The sequence below is a fragment of the Anser brachyrhynchus genome, assembly GCF_964034855.1.
Source record: "Anser brachyrhynchus genome assembly, chromosome: 17".
Taxonomy (NCBI): domain Eukaryota; kingdom Metazoa; phylum Chordata; class Aves; order Anseriformes; family Anatidae; genus Anser; species Anser brachyrhynchus.
Window position 1 is genome coordinate 7,488,262 of NC_137710.1, and position 12,620 is coordinate 7,500,881.

General features: G+C 46.3%; 1 protein-coding gene across 23 annotated transcripts in view; it reads left to right on the top strand.

The window, feature by feature from the left end:
• The window catches only part of FBRSL1 (fibrosin like 1), a 518,655-nt gene that overhangs the window by 132,130 nt on the left and 373,905 nt on the right, over nucleotides 1-12,620 (top strand). For 21 of the 23 annotated variants that reach the window (XM_080558948.1, XM_080558970.1, XM_080558971.1 and 18 more), the window contains exon 2: nucleotides 4,909-5,109. In XM_080558948.1, coding sequence (XP_080415074.1) covers nucleotides 4,909-5,109 — 201 coding nt within the window. The other 2 variants (XM_080558963.1, XM_080558964.1) reach the window with 1 other exon arrangement.

The following is a 12,620-nucleotide window of genomic DNA, read 5'->3' on the forward strand; positions in this document are numbered from 1 at the left end:
CTCTCCCTGAACTGTTAAACAAATGTGTTTGACAGCCCTACTGCTAATTGCACGCTAAAGTTAATATAAGGATAGATGGTGCTCAGATCCTCGGGGGCTTTTTCCATTGCAGTTTTGCTGAGAGCAGCAGGAGGCAGAAGCAGGGACAAGCGGGGGCACTTTTAGCAACAGCACTTTTCTTGTATTTCCTTTGCATGGATCCTTCTCCTGTTTGACGTTCAGCGGGATATTTCATGCTCCCCAACTTAAGGAATAAGTGCTGGAATGAACAGCCTGTGAGGTAGCTGTGGAGAGAGTTGGAGGCTGTTTCCCTTCTGGGAAAACAGCCCATATAATCTTTTAAAGTCAGCAGAGGCAGCCTGGCAACAGAGCAGTGCAACCAGTCCTTGGCTGCCTGTGTGAGCCTTGCAGTGTCCGATGGACCTTGGAGACGGGATTGTAACAGACTTGGTTTCACACCAGGGCTGCATTTCTAAGTGATGCTTGAGGGCTGAGGGTTGTTATTTTACTAATGGTAGATGTTATTTTTGTCCTCTGCACCCCGCAGCAGCACACTTGAGGTTTTCTTCTAGCTGTGTGGTTTTGCGCTTTTTTTCGCGTTCTTTGTGTTCCTTCTCTCTGAAAGGTATTTACAACCCAAGCCTCCCCCTGCATGCTCTCTGAGATCTCAAATAGCTGTGCAAACTCGGAGGATTAAGGCAGAGCTTGAGCTGGGCTGAGCAAACACGCGGCGATAACTGCAGCCAGCGGGTAGCCGCGGGTGTGAGCTTGCGCCAGGGTCCTCTAGGGCTGATGGTTATTTCCTGATCAAACAGACGACATGGAGACCACTGCGCAGAAATCGCTTGCTGTGGCACTTGAGGGGTAAGAACAATCTCGTTCCGAAGCCGACGGACGTGCACCCGCATTATTCATAGCTTTATTTATAAAGCGAGTGCTGCGCACCTCTCGTGTCGTTGGAGGTGGCGGCTGTGTGCCGTGACAGAAGTGGCTTGGGGCAAGGAGCCTTCCGTCCGGTCAGGTATGTCACCAGCTCCACTGCGAGCAGAGGTGCAGTTGTACAACTGTAACTAGCCCGGGCCAAAATAGAAGTGAAAAAGCATTTATCGAGATTTTATTGTGGTAAAAATCTGTCATGGAATCTGGTTAACGTGCTTGGGTTGCCAGCCCACGCTGAGGCCTTTCTTGGTGCAAGGCCACACACGTGCAGGGTATTGCAGGCGGCGTAGGAGGAGGTACCACAGTTACATTTTCAGCTGGACGTGGTCTTTGATATTTGTACACCCGAATAAACAAATGGGGTGATAGAGTCTGCGTGCTTCGTGTGGTAACTGCCAGGAAGGAGGCTCTGGGGAAAGGCCCGATCCTTCCTCCTCTGTACGCAGGCAGCCAGTTGGAGCCATCTGCTCGCAGTCTGGGGCTCAGACAGACGAGGGGCTGCAGATGGAGAGGCTGTAGCCTGCCCTGGAAGGTGTGAGAGAGATTTTGAAGTGAGGACAGGTAGGAGACAGCCCTAGAAGCAGTGAGTAGTAAGGAGCGAAATGGTTTTGTGTATTTTGGAAGGAGACTTGGCAGTCTCCTTCCTGGAGCTGAGAACAGGGAGTGGGCCTGCATCCACCAGCCTTCCCTGCCGCAGGGGAGATACGGGTCCCGAAGGCTGAGGGGGCCAGCTCTGCCAGAAACCCCCGGCTGGAGATGGAGGCCTTCTGACCTCGGGCTGTGACCTCAGGCACTGCCCCGGGGATCCCTGAGGTTTTGTGTGATGTGCAAAGGGCAAAACTGGCTGCAGGTCTGTGCCTCTGAGGGGAAGGCTCCAGGGGAGCGGTTTGCCACAAGGCCACACTCACCTGCGGGCTGGGCTTGCTGGATTGAAGTCAACACGCACGAGTAAATGTCCACCACAGCAGTGTTCTGTATATTCTGTATGCGCTTAAATTTTCCAGAAATTGCCTATGCACAAGCACATCCAAAAATAGTAAGCTCTTGTGGTAAACGAGGTCCCCAACTCGGAGGTCATAAACTTTAGTAAAAGAGCAATTGCTGGAGGGTTGTTTTACTAGAGTAAATAAAACAAGGAAACAAAGGAGGCAAGAACAGAGCCCCCATTAGCCCCCTCCTGCTCTCAGCCTGAGGCTGCAAAGAGGTCTGTGTTTCACTGCAAAGAAACCAGCCCTGCTGTCGCCCTCGGTCAGTAAGTAGCAGCTGAGTTCAGCATCCTGCGTTCCCAGAAAAAGTGAAGCCCTGTCAGCGGCATCCTCTGCTGGAGTGAGGAGGAGTGGGACCATAGAATAATCTTCCTTGTCACAGGGCTGAGAAACTTGGCTTCTTCCCCACGGCGGCCCCAGACGTGCCGCAGAGCCGAGGATGCCTCTCTCCGCCTTCATCCCGTAGGCAAGCAGCAGCCTTGGCTACCAGAGCCTGGGTCTTAATTCATGGCTGCTTGGAAAGCGCTCGAGATTCTTGAATGCAAGTGGTATTGCAAGTGAATGCGTTATTTCCTTGGCGTCGATCCAGTTAGGAGTGTACTCCCTGAATTAATTTTGCCAGTAGCTCAGTGATGAGGCAACCTTAAATCTCAAAACAAAATGGGGATAAAAAGCCAAACTTCGAGGTATGGAATTTTGTATGTTTCAGTAAGAGGAAAAATGCAGCTTTCTTGACTAGTTCTGAGGGAAAGCGAGTCTTACAAAACCTGCAGTGAACGTGCTGTGGGTGGTACTGAGGGAGAACTCCCTGAGGCATGCAGAGGAGTTCAATCCCCATGTGAAGCCAGCTGGAATTAAAACCCAAACTGCCGTTTACTGCCTTTGAGAGCAGCTTTGAAAGTGAACATGACATGTGGGCCAGGACTGCCTCAGTTTCTGGTGCTTTCAGGTGGGGACATTGACTTAGCACTGCCTCCTTTCTCCCTCACCGGGGCCCGTGCCGCTCCATGCAGCATCTTCCCTGCGTCCGCCGTCACGTTGCAGCTGCAGCTGGCTTTGTGAAGAAGCGCACGTTTTTGGTGACTTCTCTTTCTAATGTTTTGCTGAGTATCAGTTAGCAGATGTCATTTGCATTGCGCTAGTTTCTGATTAGTTACTAAATCTTAGCATTTTGATTTCTATCTCAGCAGCTTCTCAGCAAATAGGACGGTGTGACCTTCTTTTAGTGGCATCTCAGACTGCTGCTGTGGAGTGTTATCTTAAGACTAAAAACCAAAGCAAGCAACTACATGCTAATTGGTATTCTTCATTTCATCATTCACAGTGAATAATGCCAGGAAATCATTTTTTTTTGCTCTTTCGCTAGTTACGGATTTGGCAAGCTGAGCTGTATTTTGTTGTTCTGCGCCTCTGAGACAGTGCTACTTAATTTAATTTGGGGGTGGGAAGTGGTATCTCTCTGTTTTGTTTCTGTTGTTGTTGCTGTTTCCAACTTGCTGTGTATATGTGTGCTTTAAGAGTTGCTTGTCAGCCTCTCAGAGGACCCCTGCCTGAGGTCTGTAGGGATTGTCTGGCTGCTGGATAATTAATTGTCTTTTGGCCTGGGTTGGAATAGGAAACAACTCTATAGTTTATCACTGTGACTCAAGTTCCAATGTCTCTGCCGCCCTAAAAGTGTCAGTGCATCATCTTGCTTCCCAAGGAAGGGCAACTTGAAGCAGTGAGTGATTTGGAGTGCAATCAGCATGTTGCACGCTAAGGCAGTCAATTCACTAATTAAACGAGAGGGGGAGGAAGTAATCTAGAGCAATCAGCAGGGCATTTCATCCCAATTCCCAATTTTCTTTTTTTGTTGGGCTTTAGATTTTGAGAGGCTAGAGAGCTAATGATTTCTGTGAGCTCTTTAGCAGTAGCAAAGGTGTGTTTGTTAATATGAGCGGGTTGTGTTGTGTGCTCTGTTCGTGTAGGATACCAATGCTAATGATGTAATTCAGTCAGAAGGGGGGCGAGACATTTGGAAACATTTCTCGGGCTGAAGCTGACATGTTTTGGCATGGTCAGCAGTGCTTTTGAAGGTATTTCCTAATCTGATGCAGTTACCTTGCGTAAAAAATTAATTGGTATAGAGTCTGCAAAGCATTCCAGAAGGCTTAATTTTGACCCTTCAGCAGTTAATAAAAGACGTAGTGAAAATCTTAACTAGCTGTAATGAACTCATGTCTTAGTGATTTGGTATGTTGTTTCTTAAGCTCTTTTTCTGTACCGTGTGTTTAGGGGGAGAGGTCGATAAGTTGTCACCGGGAGTTCGGCTTACAGTTCTCAGAGATGCCAGGGACAGCGATAGTAATTCCCTTCTCTGATCTCACTTCCTCGTGTTAATCACCGTGACATGACAGACCAGCTTTTAACTTGCGTTTAGATTGTATGTTATAGCTCTGATTCAGGGCAGACGCTTAACGCTTAGAAGCATTCAACCTGTGTTATGTGTGTAGATGGCATTGATCTTGGCTTGCTTACTGAATGCATGCTAGGCTTTAAAAGTGTGTTTCTCCATATGAACACGCTGTGAACCAGAGACCGTCAGGCCCAAGGGGGGTCTGATATGCTACTTTCTGAGATCAGAAACAAAACAAAATAAAAACCATCTCTCTTTCAGATGAATGGAGTTAAATGCTGTTCTTCGGGATGCTGATTTGTTTAGGTGCTATTGACATATGGTTCCTGAATTAATCTGAAGCAAACTCATTTTCATAACCAGTTCCAGCATCTCTGAAATTAATCAAACACATAGCCTGCAGAGTGTTCATCCTAATCTAATCTAAAATTACTGTTTGCGTTGTGCGTGCCTAATTATTCATCTTAAGTCATCTCTGGAAAGAACATGCTGTCTTGTTTGTGTTTTTATTTAATATTTATGTTGCTTAATGTTTGAAAGAAGTCTTAATGAATTTAAAGGATGTACTATTTTCTTTCTTCTTTGCAGAAGGACATGTCACTAAAGCCTCAGGAGCGGAAGGAGAAATGGGAGAGGCATCCAGGAAAGAAACCTAGAGAATCTGAAAACTGTGTGTCTGCTGAGCCGAGTGAAAATGGCCATAATAATGACGCTGGGAGCTCTGAGAGAGAGGCAGAAAGAGGCAAAGAACGGGTGAAGAAGAAACTCCCTTTGAAGCTAACCAAACAGGTAGGGGAATCATTTCTTATCTAAAGTGACTGCGTCGTGGCAGTGGCCATTGAAATGTTGTCCCGCTCATAGGCTGGGGTTGTTAATGTAAATGGCTTCCCTGGTACCACTGGTAACCCAGGTGTGCTGTGCGATGTGGGAAGGAAGGAGCAAACCTCCCTTGTATCGTGCAACTTTGAGAAAGTGCAGTAATTCACACTATAGGTTTGTGGCTCCTAGGCAGATCACAGCCTTCTTTGGGGAAAACCTGCTTGTCAATGTGCTCCTGGAAGTTGCGAGCGTCAATGTGTCCATCTCATGAATTAAGTTCGTGTGCCCCCAAAGCAGTATATTGGGAAGGAGGGAATATTCGAGTATTGCAGAAGTTGGAAGTCAGTTTGGTGTAAGTTGTGCTTTGGGGAGTCTTTTCTCCGAGCCCTTCTAAAATGTGATAGAGGATGAATTCATTAAGAGTTGTGGTGCTGGAGGGGATGATTGTAGAGCCTCCCATCTTAACCACAGTGTGTGCAGAGCCAGGGAGGTGACAAAGGAGAGGCACGATGGTTGGCAGGCTGTTTATCACTTATTGCTGCTCGGCATGGAGGTTTGTTGGTAACTCAGTGCTCATTCATCAGTTGAAAATCCACCTGGCGCAGCAGCTTGTATCTATGAACACTTTTCCAGTTGTCCATTAACGTGGTGCCAAATGGCAGCCAGTGGGAAGATCAGTGTTCTTGACCCTCCAGCGTTTGTTCCAAGCTGAAAAGCATACTGCAATGAAAAACTGTCTTGAATTCTTTGTGGTGCAGAAAAAAGCTGTTTAACCCAAGTGCACCTTCTGCTTTGTGAAATCGTTTCTCTCTGTGTCTCTGTCTTCAACAGGAGATTGAATTCACCATTTTTTGGAAGTGTTGTTTCAAAGACTGCCAATATTTTTGGACTTGAAATGATCAATAAGGTCATCTAACGTGGCCCCCTGTGTAATTTCTCCACCATACGCAATCATTTGTGATTAAATTCTAGGATATTCATTCAGAAGGGCTCATCATGTTTTACATTAGAAGTTCTATGGGTCAGCTCATGGCCCCGCTCTTTTAGTGGCTGATTGTTATCATTAACAACTTAGAAAGAGTCCTGTTTTATTTGTTTTGATTTAAAGAAAAATAATGGGAATTAATCACTACAAATAACTTACGTACAATTGTTTCTACTTTTCTGCCTGTAAACATTTAGGTAACAAATCATGTAACTGCGCACTTCTAGTAAAATATTTGCTGTGTTTATTTTCCTTTTAGCTCCCCAAAGTGATACCAAATGTTTTGTTTTTAGAAAAGATGTCAGTGTATGTAGAGCTGAAGCGTATCAAATTTCTTGTTTGCTTCTGCTAGTAGTCAAGTGATTGGGTTTCAGTTCCCCCCTCTGCTTACAGGTGTAATGTGTTTGTGCACAAATACAGTCTGTGCAAATTAAAATATCTTTCTATTATGGGTAAATAGATGCATACTTTAGTTTCAGTGAAAGTTTGAGTAACTGGGACCCTCTCTTGACATCAGAATCCACAAATGGTAAGCATTTATTTCACCAGAAGGCCCCGGCTCTGATAGGAAATATTTAGAAGCAATATTGCTTTATGGTGTTCCTAGGTGCTAGGATTGTGACATCGTGCTTCATTAGTTCCTCTGACTTCTGCCTTTGTGAAGCAGTTGTTGCGTCAGTTGTTTTTATTTACCTGAAAAAGCCCAAACATCAATCCAGCAACCCTTGCAAAGTATACATGAGGCTGGCTCACTTTGCGGTGCTGGTTCATGGAGTAACCCTACAAATGCTCGTGTTGATGCAGCTGAGCAGTACAGTGCGGGTGTGGAAACACGGAGCTCCGCAGGAGGTCATTAGCCCTCAATTGCCTTCAAAATTTCTGTGACATGAAAGCTTGGCTTCAGTAAATACTGTTTTTCTAAGGGTTAGGGAGTTGGTCCTTCCAGTCTAAACTTAAACTTCAAGAAGTTTGGTGCACTTCAGGTATTTGTTGTGGGTATGCGAGGTCAAGGTCTTCCTGGAGCCAGGGTGAGCTGGTTCCTCAGCCTGCTGCATGGGAGGAAAGGGCTGTTAATACTGACATTTTTTACATGAGATATAAAACTAAATTTCAGTAGTTGTGGCCAGTAGGGATTTCCTGACACTTCTCTACAAACCCTTGAGACAGCGGGGTTGGGTACACAGGCCAAATTCCAGTTTCTGTAATTATATTCTGCAGCCTCAGTTTACCAAGCATTTGGATTCATTATATTTCTGCTCTGAAAACTGAGAACATTGCTATGTGTTTCTTCTGGCTAGTATTTGGCTGCCATTGGTGATTAGATAGGGTATTTGTTGCCACATTCATGAAACCCTGAACTCACCTTTCTTTCCTCTGTTGTTTAATCATCCCCCCCCCCCCCCCCCGATGGTATAAGTAACAAACTCCAAAAAGGACGAGGAGCTTGCACAAAGAGTATAAAATAAAATCTGTGCTGATTCGCTCATTAATATACTGCACCTTTTCAAACAAGTCACACTTAAAATTCATCTTTTATTGAAAAGGGAGCTTTTGAAATACCTTGTATTATCCTAGCTGATATAGCTGTGAAAGCCATACAAGTTTTCAGGCCTGTAAGGTTGATGAAAGCAGCAAAATCCAAGGCAGATAAACAAAGCTATTCTTAGTTCAACCTAATTATGCAAATGATATAAGCAACCTAAATATTTTTTTTAATAACCACAAACTTCACACCTAGAATTCTGGCGTTTCCTGCCAAACTGTCTAGACAAATTGGCTGTAATATTAAGTTTCCTGGAATTTGGGGGAATTTTTGCATCTCAGGGTTATTAAACATAGGTTTATACCTAATTTGGAAAGCTTACTGTAATTAATGTTAATTATATTGAGACGTTGCTTAGAAATTACTGATCAATTTGCAGCTTTCCTTATACTCTCATCTCTTCTCTTCACAATGCTACTGAATTCTCATCTTTCCTGAGCAGCCTCCTCTAATAAATCAAATTGGGCATTATAATTATGGCATTCTGCTAATCCTTGTACAGAGGTGCGAAGTGGTAAGCTGCTCTGAGTGCCAGGTTGTCTGCTTTCTTTAGAAAATTAGATTAATGCTTCACTCCTTTCGACAAAACATCCAGTTTCCTATTTGGTCCTGAACTTGCTCCCAAGGTTCTCGTGTACCTCGGGGTGTGGGGAGAGGGTTGTGGGATTTAATCTGCCCTCCCCAGCCTGTTACTGCAACCACGCATAAAAATCCTTCAAACGCATTTACTCCCTGCTGTAGCCAAGCAGGGGGGGAGCAAAGTGCATTTCGAGTAGTTGTGGGTCCTTTGGCCAAAGAAGTGTCAGGATCTGGGTCCGTTTTCCATACGTGTGTGCTGGAAAAGGTGCTGACTTGAAGCTGCTGCTCTCGGGTAGGAAGCACCAAAACCACTCGCAGTTATCAGGTGTGTGTCAAGAAACAAGAAAGTGTTTAAAGAAGTGACATTTTAGTATGGCCGGATGCCTACAGTAGCACTGCCCTATTTGAAAGCGTGCGTTGCCTCCACCCCGGGAACATTTGTCGGTCATTGCTTGTCTTAAAAGCCACTTCTGAGTGCAACCCAGTTGGCTGTGGAAGGGAACCCCACTGCAGCTGCAGGGAAGAGAAGCTCGCTGCCTTTCCGAGGGGTTCCTCTGTGGTTGGGTGGATAATTCGTGTGGATGAGGTAAGGGCTGGGAGATGGGGACCTCGCAGTTCCAGCTGTGCTTCCTTGTGCTCTCTGCATCATTCTTGTAGTTCTCAGAGTCCTCCTTTGAGCTTTACATCTGCCTTTCATTTAGCCGAGCTCTTTGCTCTCTTTGGTTTTGAGTTACCTTTTGGAGTTGCTGATGCTGCTGAACAGACTGGTGTCACCCTGCCTGTAGGGTGACCTCCTTTTTCCCCCTGGGCTTCAGGATCCGCTGCTGCCTTGTATGTTGGCTAGAAGTGGACTGGCCTCCTTCTGAAGAGTTGGTGCTAATGGAAGGAATTGCTGATGCTTCAAGTTAGCTTAACCTCAGCTCTGTGGTTAGTCAGCTCAGGAGCCTCATAGCGCATTGAATGTGTTTAGATGTTAAATGTGGTTTAATAACACTCTGTTCTGCAAATAGTCATATGTCATGAAGATGACTGTCTTACACCTCCTCCTTCCTTTTCTCACCCACTGTTTAGGTCACCCAAGATGAGGAAGAGTCTCAAAGAAGCAGATGAGAACAGGGTGCTGTAGCACGTATTTAGTGCTCATAAATAGCGTGCTGGGTTTGGAGCATGGGAGGAGAGGGCAAGACAGCTAATGCTGTCATGTTGCTCTGGAGGTGTGACATCTCTGTGACTTCAGTAGAGCTTCCTAGGGGATGGGAAAGCAGAGCTAATTCCTGTGTCTCATTCACTCCCAGCCTTTGTCAGGCTGCTGAGCGTTACTGATGATTAATGTATGTTGTTGCTGGGGCTCTTGCTGGACTGGAACTACTAAATTACATTAACATGTTTGATTACCTATTCATGTGATTTCACCATGGTGCTCTTCAGCTTGTTATCCAACATTCGTTGGTGAATATACAGCCCCAGCACACCACCGCTCTGGGTTACCTCTGAGCTGAGCTGAAGGTGATACATGCTAAATCATTTTCTGTCCAGGACGCGTACCATTTCTGCTGATGTCCAGGTGAAAATCAATAGCTTGCCTTCAAACCAGTTACATGCCCGTGGCTCCATTTTGTGTGGTGGTACTGGCAGGCTGTGGGACTCTTACCAAGATAGAGAGAAACAGTCGAGAAACATGTTTGGCTCATGGAGTACCTTACCCGGCATAATTCCTTCAGCATCACGCTGCTCATGCTGACGGGTGGGCAATAGGAACACATAGCTGTTTGATCTTTATCTGTGTTTTTTTTACAGATAATGATAAATGGCAATTCTGAAACTTGGATGTGTTTTTGAAGCCACTGGTGGGCTGGAGGCAGTTTTTGCTTAGTGACGTGGGAGATCAGAGACTGAAACATGCATTTTTCAGCCGAGGCTCAGCAGCCATGTAGGAGAATGAGTCCAGAAGCAAACCCCTGGAGTCTTTGTAGGCCAGGGGAGGGCTGTGGATACTCCTGGCCTTCCGTGTTTCACTGTAGCACTTGGAAGCTGAATTGCACCTACTAGGGTCTGAATATAATAGTGTCTTATTGTTACTTTAAATATCTCGGGCTATTAAAAGCGAGTGAGTTCTAGACAGCTGAAAAAAAAAAGGTGCCTTTAATGTGGGTTTTGGGGATTGGTTTGGTTTGTGCTTTTCTGGTGTTTGCGTTTGACTGCTTTTGAATGCTGAAATTATACAAGGCAGTTTCTTTTTGTTTCTAATTGAAGTTACCATTTCTGTTAGCAGATATTGTTACTTAAATGGTCTTTGAAACTAAACAAGGAAGCAAAAGGGGGAACAAAAATGTCCATTTTCTTTTAATCATGAAAACGTTGCCTCATGTATTGCTTCAAAACAGGATCCATTTCTACCTCTGCAAGTACAAGAATGTACAATCTGGACATAACAGCTCTGTACCGATGAGTTTTAAGTGAGCGTTCACGATTGCTAGGAGAGTTGGGCTGGCGCACGCTATCCGCGTGGGGTCGGTTGACCCGGTCCAGCACGGTGCGGTGCTCCAGTTCATCGCGGTGCTTCCAGCAGCGTGCTGGCCTCCAACATGCGAGCAGCCCGGCCGGCTTCAAAGCTCCTCGCAAGGCTGTAGTGCCTGGGGCCTGCCCCGGGGGGGGTCGGGGGAGCTCCTTGTTTCCGTCTGAGCACGGCTGCACACGGGGCAGGCACAGATGGCCTTCCCCTGCTCTCGTGCGCTAATCTGCAGGCGCGGAGACTTCACAGCTGCCTGGGAAACCACTGGGGAGTAACAGTGCAAAGCACTGAAATGGGCAATACAGTACTTAGTCATTAGGTTTGCTAATCCAAGGCCTAAAATCAGCCTCATTTCAATCAATAGCAATCTGTTTGCACTGTCAGGAACTAATTTAAAAATCTGCTTTAAGTCCTGGTTAGGCACTTGGTATTCTGTTTTCTGCATCAAAGTACAAGGGAAGCGGTGAGCATAGCACAGCAGCGGCAGGAGGAGGAAAAATCCTTTGTAAATAAATACTGGGTGTTTATATCCCAAACGAAACCCTGCTATTACAAAGGAGTGCTGTTGTTTTTACTAAATTCATCCAAGAATTTGCAGAGATTCTTCAAGTCACTGCAGAGCCCACTTTGCAAGAGGAGAACTTTGTGGTGTGCTTTGTTTGCTCGGTGGTCCTTCAAAGTGCTGTATGAACCGTAGGCATTGTAGTTTGGTGTTACAGCTGTGGCACAGGTAACTTCATTCATCACTGGATTGTCCCCATTCTTTGAGATGTAGCACGCCTTCCTTAACAGATCTCTAACGCACTGTGCTTCAGGGTGAGTAGTGCAAAATAGTGCCATAAAACCCCTGGGAACTACAGCAGGGGGAGGCCTGTGCTTAAGCTGGAAAATATATTTCAAAACCCTATGCAGTTCTGGTAATGAAACATAAATTGTGGAGACAATGTTTATTAGAACTGGGGGTGGGGGAGGTGGAATCCAACTGGTTTTTAGAACAAAACCAAAGCACGAAGCAGAAGCGTATGCTGGATTTTATTACGCTGCAGTTACTGCTTTCTGAACAGTGATGTTGAAGCAAGTTTGGGCTGCTGCAAGTATTACAGTGAGGGGAACATGGCTTTTTGCTACCTCCAGTGATACAACAAACTACTTGTTCATTTGTCTGGACCAGCAGGCGCCCTGTTTGCAGCTGGCCCTCCTTTAACCACCCCATTTTTCCATGTGCCCACTTTGTCTCTGCTCCCGCAGGGCTCTGCAAGTCCTCCTAGCAAGGCTCAGTGCCTGCAAGTGTGCTCGGCAGCAGGTTGTGCCCAGGCTTCTGTGTTGTTTGTCCCTGCTCACGCTCTTCTCCAAAATTCCCCTGCCTGTCCCCATTCACCTCTACCACTGAACAGCATTTGGGCGGCAGCAATGTGTTCAGGCCTCCAGATGGCCGCTGGCACTTTTCACATGTGTTGGAGCTGGTCTGGAGAGCACGGTGATTAACACACCGGATGCTGCCAGCGCTGCCGCTCTGCTAGGGCTCCTCACGCCACCTCTAGCGGAGCCAAACCGCAGCGTCTCGGGGTGCCTGCCATCTGCGTATCAGTTCCCCATCCGAGGAGGTCGATAACTGCAGCCGTGGTGACGCGTGGCCTGACGGAGCTCGGCAGTACAGAACGTGCACGGGCATCTCGCGGGCTCCGCGGGCTGGAGGGAGCTGCTCAGAGCACTTCTCAGCTCCCAGGGCTCGTCCCAGCCCTACAGGGAGGACCTGACCTGATATTCCCAGCGCTTTCAGAGCCGAAGGACAGAAAATTCAAGTGATAGGAAAATGGTGAAGCATGATGCTGCAGTGCAAGAAAGTTATGTTGTAGGTATGT